We start from the raw sequence: 11,253 nt of genomic DNA, 5'->3' as shown, positions 1-11,253 counted from the left end.
TAAAGAAAAATGGTAAATTCTCCGTTATGTGTACTTCACCACAATTTAAAAAAAATCAATAACAAAAAATACCAAGGAAAGTCCCATGTTAATAATACTCCTCTCAACAACTGATAAGTCAAAGGATAAGGCCCAATGGAACTGAGAATACCCAAAGAATGAAAATACAATATATCGAGTTTTCTGAAGTGAAGCTAAAGCCGTGCGCAGAGAGAAATGTATAACTTTAAATTCATTTATTAGAAAAAAAGGCTGAAAAATCCATGAACATTCAGCCCAGGAAGTTGGAAAAAGCACTGCATATGGAATCCAAAAATAGAAGAAACAAAGCATCAAACAAGATAAAATTTAAAACCACAATACCCAAAGTCAGTAAAGCCAAAAGTCGTTTCCCTAGAAAGACTGCAAAAACGGAGAAACCTCAGGGTAATTCGGAAAAGGGTAACATAACTAACAACATTAGTCGGCAGTAAAACGGGGACGTCACCACATGCTCGCGGCCACAGACCCGGACCACGAAGCCAGCCAGTCCTGGAGAAACCGCCGGGCGAATCCAGCCTGAGGCGCAGCCCGGGACCTAACCGCTCGGACACTTCAAATATGCCAACGTCGGGACAAACCTGCAGTCTGAGACACCGTCCTGGCGTGAAGGGGACAAGAGACCTCTCGATGCAACAAGGGACCCCGGATCTTGGGGGGGGGGGACAACAACTGAGAAAGCCCTCGTGCACTGACGGCTGTGCAGGAGGCGGCAGCCGGGCCGACACTTCGGAGAAGCAGACCCCCAGCTGCGACTCGGGCAACAGGCCTGTTCCTTGGCGCCCAGCCCTCCCCTCAGCGGGAGCAGGGCTCGCCGCTCCAGCCCGCGCGCCTCCCGGGCCCTTCGTCAGGCACGTGCGTTTCAGCAGCTGGGGCGCGTGGGCCTGAAGCCTGAGCACGAGAGCTGGCTTTCCAGCTCCGCTACCCGGCCGGGGGGGGGGGGGGGGGGGTAAGGCTCGGTGGGGATCCCCTGCGTTCCCCTTGAGCCTCCACATCACCTGCCCGCCCCCCACACACACCAGCTAGACTAATGGCCCAGACAACACGACCCACCTGCCTGCTCCCTCACCCCTCAGCTGGGCCAGGGAGCCAGTGCTACCAGGCTGCAGGGGTCACAGAGCCACCCGAACACCCCCTCCTGGCTGTTCGCGGGGTCAGGGACTCAGAGAGGGACAGACCTTCATCTGCCTCCCAGGTGGGGGAGGTCAAACTTGGCCGCTCCTGGGGAGAAGCCCCGAATCCCACCCCGCACCTTCGGCTTGCACCCGAGCCCAGGGCGGCGACAGCGGCAGGTCCCCGCGGAGGGTGTGAGCCAGGAGCCAAGCCCCTCGGGGCGCTCACCTGTTGCAGGAGGGGGCGCAGATCACCCAGAGGTCCGCGGGCCGGCCTGAGCCGGAGAGCGCGCGGGGAAGCGGCGAGCGGCCACGGGTGCGGCTTGTTGGCGGGACGCAGCACCTGCTGCCCGGGCCCCGCCGCCCGTGGGCCCCGCCCCGCGGCGCAGGGAGACCCCACCCCTCCGCCCCCCGCCGCGCCGCGCCCGCAGCGAGCCCCTGGCGTGGGAGCCTGGGCCCGGGTCCAGGGCAGCGCCCCAGGGGAGGCGCGAAGCTCCCCGCGGCTTCCTCCGCCAAGGGCATCGAGGCTGTTCGGCGCCCACGTGATGGGGACTCCAAATGGGTCATGTCTCCGTCCCCACTTCCTGCAGAGACCTCACCGCGACGACAGGCCCGCTTCCCCGCCCTGCGGAGGGCTGACCCCCGCTCCCTGGAAATCTGTCTTGCAGGGTTTCTCTTCCCGCTGCCTCGCCGCATTGGGTGGCTGCCGTTAAAAGCTGGGCTCTGGCTCCAGGGGCACCAGACCCCCGTCACCAGCGGAGGATGCTGTGGCGGCCCCATGTCCACCGTTCCGCAGCCGGGCTTGCAGGCCTGTACCGCTTTTCCCAGTCGCCCTCCCCACCTGTGACGCACCGTCCCTTCCTCCTTCCTGCTCAGGGGCTCGACCCACCCTGCGGAGCCACCTGGACAGCACCCACTGACCCAGGGGCCCCGACCCGCCCTCCGTGCGCGGCAGTCACTGTCCTAGACCCTCAACGCGGCCTGGGGACCCAGCTCTGTACCTTCCTGGAGCAGGTCAACCCTGCCTCGTGCTGGAGCTCTCCCTCGACACCGACGCCCCTGCAGTCTGCCTCACACCCGCGTGCACGCACACACACTCACAGGTGGTAGCTGTCCCCGGGCACACTAGCGGCCCACGTCCCCTCCCCAGCAGCGCCCAGGCAAGGACACGAGGACCAGGGCACAGGTATGCTTTATTACTTCGTCTCCACAATCGATTGTCCTCAAGAATGATTCAGACCCCTTCCCACGCATTTATAATTTATGAAGAACCGGCTTATGGGGTTCCAGGTGCTTCCCGAGGAGCCAGCTCGCCTTCCCGAGACCACCGGTCGTTCTGGCCCCCACCGCAGGCCCCCACTCCTCCTCCTGACCCCTGACCTCAGGGAAAAGAGCAGGCGCATCCAAGAGCCTGTCCCACCTGGGTCTCCTGCTGAGAACGGAAATGGGGGTCCCATAGTGGTAAGTCAGCCCTTCCCAAGGCCCCGCCTCCAGGAGGCCAGGTACACTTGGATGAAGAGAACAAGGCACAGGTGTGAAGAGGAAGCAAAGTCAAAAAATGGAGCTGAAGACTGGGGGTCCTCCGATGCAGGTCACCGCCCCTCACCTTTCCTTTCTCCCAGACTTACCCCCAAGCAGTTGGGTCTGGGGTGGGTGGAGGTGGGCGCGGCAGGTGAGTCCACAGCAGAGGGCTGGGGCCAGGAGGTCCTGGCAAGAAGAGGCATGGCCCCCAGCTGTCCACCCCCCAGGGTCCCAGACCAAGCGTCAGGGTTAAAGCCTCACGGCTCCTGCCCCCCTTTCCCGTGGTCCTCAGGCCAGCCTGGCACCTGAGCGGGGCGCTCGTCGGCCCTGCCTCGCGGCTCAGCTCCGGTAGCTCTTGAGCAGGTGCCCGGCGATCACCAGCCTCTGGATCTCGCTGGTGCCTTCATAGATCTCGGTGATGCGTGCATCGCGGTAGTGGCGCTCGGCCGGCATCTCTGTCACGTAGCCCATGCCTCCCAGGATCTGGATGGCCTACCGGGGAAAGCGGCCCATCAGGAGGGAAAAGGCCGCGCCAGGGGCAGGATCGGCCACACTGGGGGACCAGCAGGGGCGGGGACGCTGGTCCACTTCCTGCCACTCACCCCCCGGGGGCCTCGCCTGGTGCCCCCCTCTCGCACCGGGACGCTCACCTGGTGGGTGATGGCAGTGGCAGCCTCCGACGCGGCCAGCTTGGCCATTGCCGCTTCCTAGGCACAGGGGACAGTGGGGTCAGAAACTACTTCGGCGGGGAGCCACCGGCACATGGCGCTTCAGCGGGGCCGGTCCTGGGGAGCCTCCCCCTGCAGCAATAAACCCACAGGCCCGAGGAACTGGAACCCCACCCAGACGTCTTGCTCCACACACCAAAGCTCTGGGCCATGCCTGGGGAGACCCCTTCCCCACAGGCACCTTGGTGAAAGGCTTCTTATTATCCTTCAGCATGGCAGCACGCCAGGTCAGCAGCCGGGCGCTCTCCAGGGCCAGGGCCATGTCCGCCAACTTGAACTGCAACAACCCAGCCCCCCACCCCCACCCCGCAGCAGTCAGTGGCCGCCCCTCCCTCCAAGGAGGGGGGTGGGAAGAGGAGGGAGAACCCAGGAGCCAGAGAGGAAAGGCCGAGCTGCCCTCCCTCCAGCATCCGGGCCAGGCTCCCCGTTACCTGGATGCTCTGGAGCTTGGTGAGGGGCGCCCCAAAGGCCCTGCGATTCTCAGAGTAGTTCACAGCACAATCGAGTGCGGCCTGGGCGATGCCCAGGGCCTGGGAGGCAATGCCAATGCGCCCCATGTCCAGGGTTTGCTGTGGGGAAGGCCCCGGTCAGTGGCTGGCCAGCTGGGCCCCAGGGCCCCCGGCCCCACCGCCAGGCTCACCATGGCTATCTTGAAGCCCATCCCCGGCTCCCCCAGCAGGCTGTCCTTGGGGATACGACAGTCCTCAAAGATGAGGTTGGCCGTGGATGAGGCCCGGATGCCCAGCTTGTCTTCCTTCTTCCCCAGCGTGAGCCCAGGCGTCGGCATGGGAACCAGGAAGGCACTGATGCCCTGCAAGGCCCAGACTCAGGCAGAGATGTTCTCAGAGACTGGCCCGGCCACACCCCTTACTCAAGGGCGCCAGAGCAAACCGGCCCCTTCCCGCCACCTCCCTCAGACCTCAGCCGGGGCGCCTTCTGCTGGCTGCTTAGGGGAACGTGCAGACTCGGGCCTCAGGCCACCAGCAGGCCAGGGAAGCAAAGGGGCCGCCCCAAGGGGTGTGAGAGCAGGGACAGCTCCACTGAGCCACAGGGAATTCGCATCGAGAAGCTAAGAAACATCTGCGGCCCAGAGGTCTCCCCAACCCTCTCCCCGGGGTCCCCACCTTGTTCTGCAAGGATCTGTCTGTGCTGGCGAAGACGACGGCGGCGGAGGCCTCCCAGGAATTGGTGATCCAGGCCTTGGTGCCGTTCAGGACCCATGAGTCCCCCTCTGCTCGGGCAGTGGTGGAGGCGGCTCCCGCGTCGCTGCCGTTCCCTGCCCCCGACACAGATTCAGAAGCCACTGTTGCCGCCAGTGAGCAGGGGACCCAGCCTGGCCCCCAGCTCCAGCACAAAGAATCAGGGTTTGGCTCTCAAGAGGAAGCTCCCAGGCCACACCAGCAATCAGAGAGCTCTCAGAGACTAGTCCAAGAGGGCCTGGGCGGCGGGGGGGCAGAGTGGGGCATCTTCACGCCCAAGGGACCCCAGAGCCAGGTGGCCAGAGCTCAACCCCCACTGCCCACACCGAAGGCCTGTGCCCTTGTGTCTCATGGCCCCGCTCCTGCCTCTGCCCCAGCGGCAACCCAGCTCCAACCCGAGTCTGTCAGTCTGATTCTGCACAAGGCACGGGGGCCAACCACGGTCCCACCGTGGTACCTGGTTCACTGAGCGCAAAGCAGCCAATTCTGTCGCCACCGGTAAAAGGGGTGATCCACTGTTGCTTCTGCTCCTTGGAGCCGAACTTCAGGATAGGCCCTAAGTAGAGGGACTGTGGGGGTGGGCAGAAGGGGTGGGTGGGTGGTCAGAGGGGGCCTGTGGACCCCACTCCAAGACCCGACCTGAAAGAACCGAGCCCAGAGGAGGTCGGGGGCTGGGTGCCAAAGCCCGGCCATGCCAAGGACACCAGAACACGTGGCCAGAGTGCCCACCTGCCCACGGGAGCCTCCCTTCCACCTGTGTGTCCCAGGAGTGGGGACTCACGTTGTTGACACTCATGATGACTCCTGTCGAGGCACAGCCCCGGCTGATCTCCTCCATGGCAATGGCGTAGGCCAGGTAATCGAGGCCGGCGCCACTGAACTCCTCAGGCACATCCATGGCCAGAAGCCCAAGTTTGCCCATCTGCTTCACCTGGCCGCAAAGGGAGGATGTCATGGCAAGGGCAGCGGGGGCCCGTGCCCACCCCGCCCAACTCCAAACCCTCCTGCTCCTGAGCCAGTGCCTGCGGAAACTCAGGCCATGTGGTCCCATCCACCCATCCCCTGATCCCCAAGGCCAGACGCTGAAGACCCAGCCTCAGCTCAGGTCTGCCTGACAGCACCGTGCATCCAAGCTGTTCTGCCCCCACACTCCACACTGGCTCACCTCTGTGTCTGCAGCCACAGCCAGCAAGCAGGCAGAAGGCACAGGAAACCTTCAGGGGCCCCCAGGGTAAGGAGCAGGACAGCACAATGCCATACAGACCTTCTCTCAGCTCTACACACATACCCCTGTCTCCCCACCACAGGGCCTTTGCACATGCTGTTTCCGGTCAGTAATGCCCTTTATCAACTAGTTGTTGTGGTCTCCTTCCCTCCAGATCTCAGCTCAAGCCTCACTTCTTGCAGCTCTCCCAGAACCTGTGCCCCTCCAATGCGGGGCTTATGCAGCTGGAAGTTCACACCTATTACTCTGCTGGTTTGGGTTAAGATCTTTCTCCCGGGGGCGCCTGGGTGGCTCAGTCGTTAAGTGTCTGCCTTCGGCTCGGGTCATGGTCCCAGGGTCCTGGGATCGAGCCCCGCATCGGGCTCCCTGCTCCACGGGAAGCCTGCTTCTCCCTCTCCCACTCCCCCTGCTTGTTTTCCCTCTCTCGCTGTGTCTCTGTCAAATAAATAAATAAAATCTTTAAAAAAAAAAAAAAATCCTTCTCCCTGACCATGAGGGCCAAGACTGGTTTTTGCTCACTGCGATATTCGCAGTGCCCACGAATGAGTGAATGAATGCTAAAAGCTTGGAGTTTCTGATTTGGAACAACAATAACAGTAACCATCAACCAGCAAGTGCCTACTGTGAGCCAAACTCCGCATCTGAGTCTCTCCAGACCTCAGACACATAGAGCAACCTGCTCAGGGCCAGAGCTCATGAATAATGCGGCCGGACCGCACCCCGGTGACTCCAGGGTCACAACCAGCTCAGCACAGCGACCAGCTCCGCCCCTCTGACCTGGGACAGGTGAGCCTGCATTCTGGGGGACCGACACGGACCACACAGAACCTACTGAGCTTCGAAAGGAAGCAACTAAAACCAAGTGCCCGTGGGGAGCGGCTGGGGGCACGAGGAGAAGGGCAGCGCTGCTTTCCAAGAGCCCCTCGGTGTCATTTGATTCCTGGAACCACGTTCTTACACTATTTGGACTTAAAAAAGCAAACATAAGAATTTTCACAATATTTTCTCATTTTTCTATAATTAATATTACTTCCATGATTGTAAGTGCTGCACCCCCTTCGCAAATAGCACCTGCGTCACGGGACTGTTGAAGGACTGAGAAAATGCATATCAAGTGCGGAGCCCGGCGCCTGGCGCAAGTGGGACGATGGGTGAACGCACTTCCCATCACGAAGTGGCTGACAAGTGGTCACCTGGACGAGGGTGAGCGGGATGAGGAGCACTCCCATCATGATTTACACGCCCCTCTGTGGAATTCTTACCAGACTCTGCCCTGAACTGTTCCCATAGGAAACCCTCCTACAAGCCTCCACGCTTGGGGTGGCCTTACTCCCCCCTCAGTGTCTCCCGAAAACACCCGGGGTGGGGGGGGGGGGCAGACACTTCTTGTCCCCGGGGTGGCACTGACCTACCGAGCCCACAGAGCTGATGGCGCCCTGTGGCCACAAGAGGGCAGACGCGGGTGCCTCTGCAGAGGAGATGCCGTTAAGGATCGTGGATTCTCCAGGGGGACCCAATGGCATCTCAAGGGTCCTTACAAGGGGAAGAGGGAGACAAGGAGAACGAGAGGTGACAGTGGAAGCAGGTGTCAGAGTGACCCTAGTGCTGGCTGGAAGGGGGTCACAGGCGGGTAGCGCAGGCGGCCTCCACATGCTGGAAGGGGCAGGACATGGACCCTTCTCCACAACCACCAGCGTGCTGATTTCAGCCCAGCGAGACCCACTTTGGATTTCCAACCTCCAGGAACTGTCGGATAATAAGCCGCTGTCGTTTTAAGCTGCTAGTCTCTAGTCTGTGGTCATTTGTCACAACAGCGCAAGAGGAAACTGACAGTTTCTGAGCCTGGGTGACTTAGTTAAGCGTCGGACTCTTCATTTCCACTCAGGTCATGATCTCAGGGTCACGGGATCGAGCCCCGGGTTGGGCCCCGCGCTGGGCACGGAGCCTGCTTACGACTCTCCCCCGCCCACAACCTGTCCCTACTGCTCACGCTCTGTCTTAAAAAAAGAGGGGGGACTCAGAGGTACCCCAGATGTGTCACTTTGAGAATCTCGAAAAAGACAAACATTCTGTGGTGACCACACGGCTGCAGCGGGAGGGGTGGGCCTGCTCAGAGGCACTGCAGCACGGCGGCGGGCTGTGGTCTACACAGCACCGTATCTCATCCCACGTGGGGGCTCACAGGGCTCGGTGCCAGCACGAGCGGGGCCTCAAAACAGAAACCGTCAGACTCACCCTTCCAGGCAGCCAACAGACCCACGCCAGGGGGAACGCGGCCTTGCGCTGGGGAAGGCGGTGTGGGGTCAGGAGCCTGGGCCACACTCCCCGGGGGCTGGAAGCACGCGGGCCTCCAGGATACACGCGCAGGCCTCGATGGGTGCCTTGCCGGAAGGCTCTCTCTGGCCTCCCGGCAAAACTGTCCCATGCTGCAGGTGCTACCCAACCTCCTCTTCATCCCACAGCCCTTCATGGTACATCCCTGGAATGAAGGACGGAGTCGTCCCACACCCCACAACTCCACTTCACCCCAATTAACAAAAAGGGAACCGAAATCCCCAGGTGGGGTGTGGGCGGAGTGAGGATGATCCGTCTTCCTTCTGCAGGCGGGGGGGAGCTCCACAGAGAGGCGACTCCTCCGGGACATAGGACGTCAAGCCACGTCCAGGCCATAAAGAAGCCAGAGCTTGGGGACCCTCTCCCCTTGACTGCGCCCCCCCACCGGCTCTCCTGAAGGTTCTCACTGCAGGAGCTCACTGCACCCCGACCAGTCACTCCCCTCAAGTCTCACCCAGGTCCACTCTGCCCCCACTACTTGCCACCAGGGTTTGCTTGAAAAGCTTCCAGCTCCAGCTTGCTGGAGGGCAGGAGCTCGCCCACACTGGACCCAGAGCCTGGACGCAATCCGGCTCACCCAATTTCATCAGTGATGCCTGGCTCTGCTTTTCCCAACCTTTCTACTCAGAAAGCCCAGGGGCGCCTGGGTGGCTCAGTAGGTGAAGCATCTGCCTTCAGCTCAGGTCATGATCCCAGTGTCCTGGGATTGAGCCCAGCATCGGGCTCCCTGCTCAGCGGGGAGCCTGCTTCTCCCTCTCCCTCTGCTGCTCCCCCTGCTTGTGCTCTCTCTCTCTGACAAATAAATAAATAAATCCTTAAAAAGAAAAGAAAAGAAAAGAGGTCACCAGATCCCTGGCATGATGCTACAGCCAGCTCGCAGGAACGTTCTAGGGAAAACACAGAGACAGAACAATGCTGGTGGTGTGTCCGGGCAAATGGACCGGCGGCGGGGGAGAGAGCCAGCCTGGCAGCGCAGGGAAGAGATGACAGCATGGAAAAGAGAAAGAGACCGGGGACAAGACGCAAAGCAGTGGAAACAGGAAGAACATGTGTGTCCTTCCCGCTGGGGAACGTTGAGCGGGCACTTCCTAGAGACGCACCGCCGTAAGGCGCCCCCGGAGCTTACGCCTTCGCAGAATCAAACGTATCCTGAGTTTGCATGAGCTCAACACAGTCAAAACCGACTCCCTTCAAAGGATCCGAACTCCTCGCTTGCCGGAGATTTGCTGCTTATTCAAGGGAGAGAAGCCCTGTTTGCCGCCGCCTCGAGTGTCCGCTGGTGGCCGGCGGGTCCTACGTGCTGGGCCAGGACGGCCACGCGGCGTCACCTCGCCTCCCCGCTCGGTCAGCAACCCCGCTGCGGACTGTCGGGCTCTTCCCGAGAGCACGGGGTCGTGTGGACAGGGACGTGCGGGTGTGCGCAGGAAGCCGACCGCCCGAGACAGCACAAAGCACTGTGCTGAGGCCAGCCACAGAGTCGCCGTGAGGAACAGGATGCTCCCAGGACACAGATGGAGGAATGCGCTTGGGACAGAGGGGAGGCGGCATTCGGGACACACTTCCAGGGTGGAATTAACAGGACTCAGTGGGTAGGAGGAAGAAGACAACGGGGCATGGTTCTAGAGGTTTCTATGTGGCTAACTGGGTCAGGGAAGCACCATCACCGGAGAGAGAGCACGACAAGGAAGAGTGGGTCTTGCACCTGCTCTACTAAAGTTATTCAATAAACAGTCACCAAGTGAAGGAGAAGAAACGGGGCTTGGTTTTTTGTTTTGTTTCGTTTTTAAAGTAGGCTCCACACCCCAACATGGGGCTCGAACTCATGACCCTGAGATCAAGAGTCGCACGCTCTACTGACTGCGCCCGCCAGGCCAGGGGCCCAGTTTTACACAATAGATATACAGCCCCCACGTGCTGGAAGGCTGGTGAGTCCAAAATCAGTTGAAACACCATTTTATTTCTTATTCCCCTTTATAACAAAGTAACATTGTAAATTTTCCTGTTTCCTTTCTTCTTCTTCTTCTTCTTTTTTTTTTTTTGGTTTGAATACAGGAAAACTGAAGCTCAGTGTAGGTTCCCAAACCAGCCAAGCAAGCAGAAATTGGCACTAGCCTTCCACCTAATTCTTGGCCTCCCTCAATTCTTCTCCCCTTGAATCTTCCCCCATGAACCCACTTTCTCTGGGGGAACCGGGTGGACAAAAAATTCTTCAGGAAAAAATATTAGAAATCACTAACTAAGCACCTACTATAGGCCAGGCGGGTGCTCAGGGATCTGTATCTGGCTCCTCCCATCCTACCTGTGGGGCTGTTAGGCAAGAAACTTAACCTCTGGCTTCAGTTTTTTCATCTAAACACTGAGGACACTTTGAGTAACTTCCCCAGAGTGTTGTGCTGAAGACATAATGCAAGCACCTGGAATACAGTAACCCCCAAATGATAGCTATTCCTGTTCTTATCACCGTTTTATTGGGTAACGTTCAGTGGTATTATTTTGATTTGGGCAACCTGCCATATTATCTGTGGGTCTAGTTCTCTGATCCCTCTGCCCGCATAAGCCCTGGTTTCCCTTCGGTACCTGGGAGCTGAGCGCCATCCAGAGTAACAGAGCCGGGGACAAAAGCACAAATCGAGCAGGCTTCCATCTGCCACGAAGGGAAGCAAACACGGATTAACCTCCGCGTCCCATCAGCCGCCAAGACAAGAGTCTGGGGCATGGGAGGGATGGTGGCAAGATCAGAAGATGAGGCACAGCTCCTCCCTAGCTCTACAACCCCATGCCATTCAAACAGCGGCTCCTTCGTCATCTCCGAAAAGGGGAAAGTGCAAGCCGGATGCGTGATCAGCGACACGAAAACACCTAGACCAACACAGACCCAAAGACAGACGCCATCACAACTCGGAGCTACGGCCGTGCCCTGGGCGAGTCCTGATGAGCTCTCTCGGCTTCCAGAGGGAGGGAGGCTGATGCCGTGGCCTCCTCCCTCCACACCTGTGTCTGCCACTGCTCCGAGGGGTAGCTTGCAAACTCCCAAGCCCCAGGAAGCAAGGAGGAGATGATAAAGCCAGAGGACTAGATCGGAGGAGATGATAAAG

General features: G+C 59.8%; 1 protein-coding gene across 1 annotated transcript in view; it reads right to left on the bottom strand.

Annotated features, from left to right (window-relative positions):
- Positions 1–2,326: 2,326 nt before the first annotated feature.
- Positions 2,327–11,253, bottom strand: part of ACADS (acyl-CoA dehydrogenase short chain) — a 12,121-nt gene continuing 3,194 nt past the window's right edge. The window contains exons 3-10 of the mRNA XM_035017154.1: positions 5,381–5,530; positions 5,057–5,168; positions 4,525–4,676; positions 4,041–4,211; positions 3,832–3,969; positions 3,582–3,677; positions 3,323–3,379; positions 2,327–3,164 (exon numbers count right to left, since the gene is read on the bottom strand). Of these exons, the coding sequence (XP_034873045.1) occupies positions 3,012–3,164; positions 3,323–3,379; positions 3,582–3,677; positions 3,832–3,969; positions 4,041–4,211; positions 4,525–4,676; positions 5,057–5,168; positions 5,381–5,530 (1,029 nt within the window). The 3' untranslated portion in view covers positions 2,327–3,011. The remainder of the gene's footprint in view (positions 3,165–3,322; positions 3,380–3,581; positions 3,678–3,831; positions 3,970–4,040; positions 4,212–4,524; positions 4,677–5,056; positions 5,169–5,380; positions 5,531–11,253) is intronic.

This window comes from Mirounga leonina, unplaced genomic scaffold, assembly GCF_011800145.1.
Source record: "Mirounga leonina isolate KUSES-001 unplaced genomic scaffold, KU_Mleo_1.0 Mir_171, whole genome shotgun sequence".
In the NCBI taxonomy this organism is placed as follows: domain Eukaryota; kingdom Metazoa; phylum Chordata; class Mammalia; order Carnivora; family Phocidae; genus Mirounga; species Mirounga leonina.
This window is presented reverse-complemented; position numbering and strand designations above follow the sequence as displayed.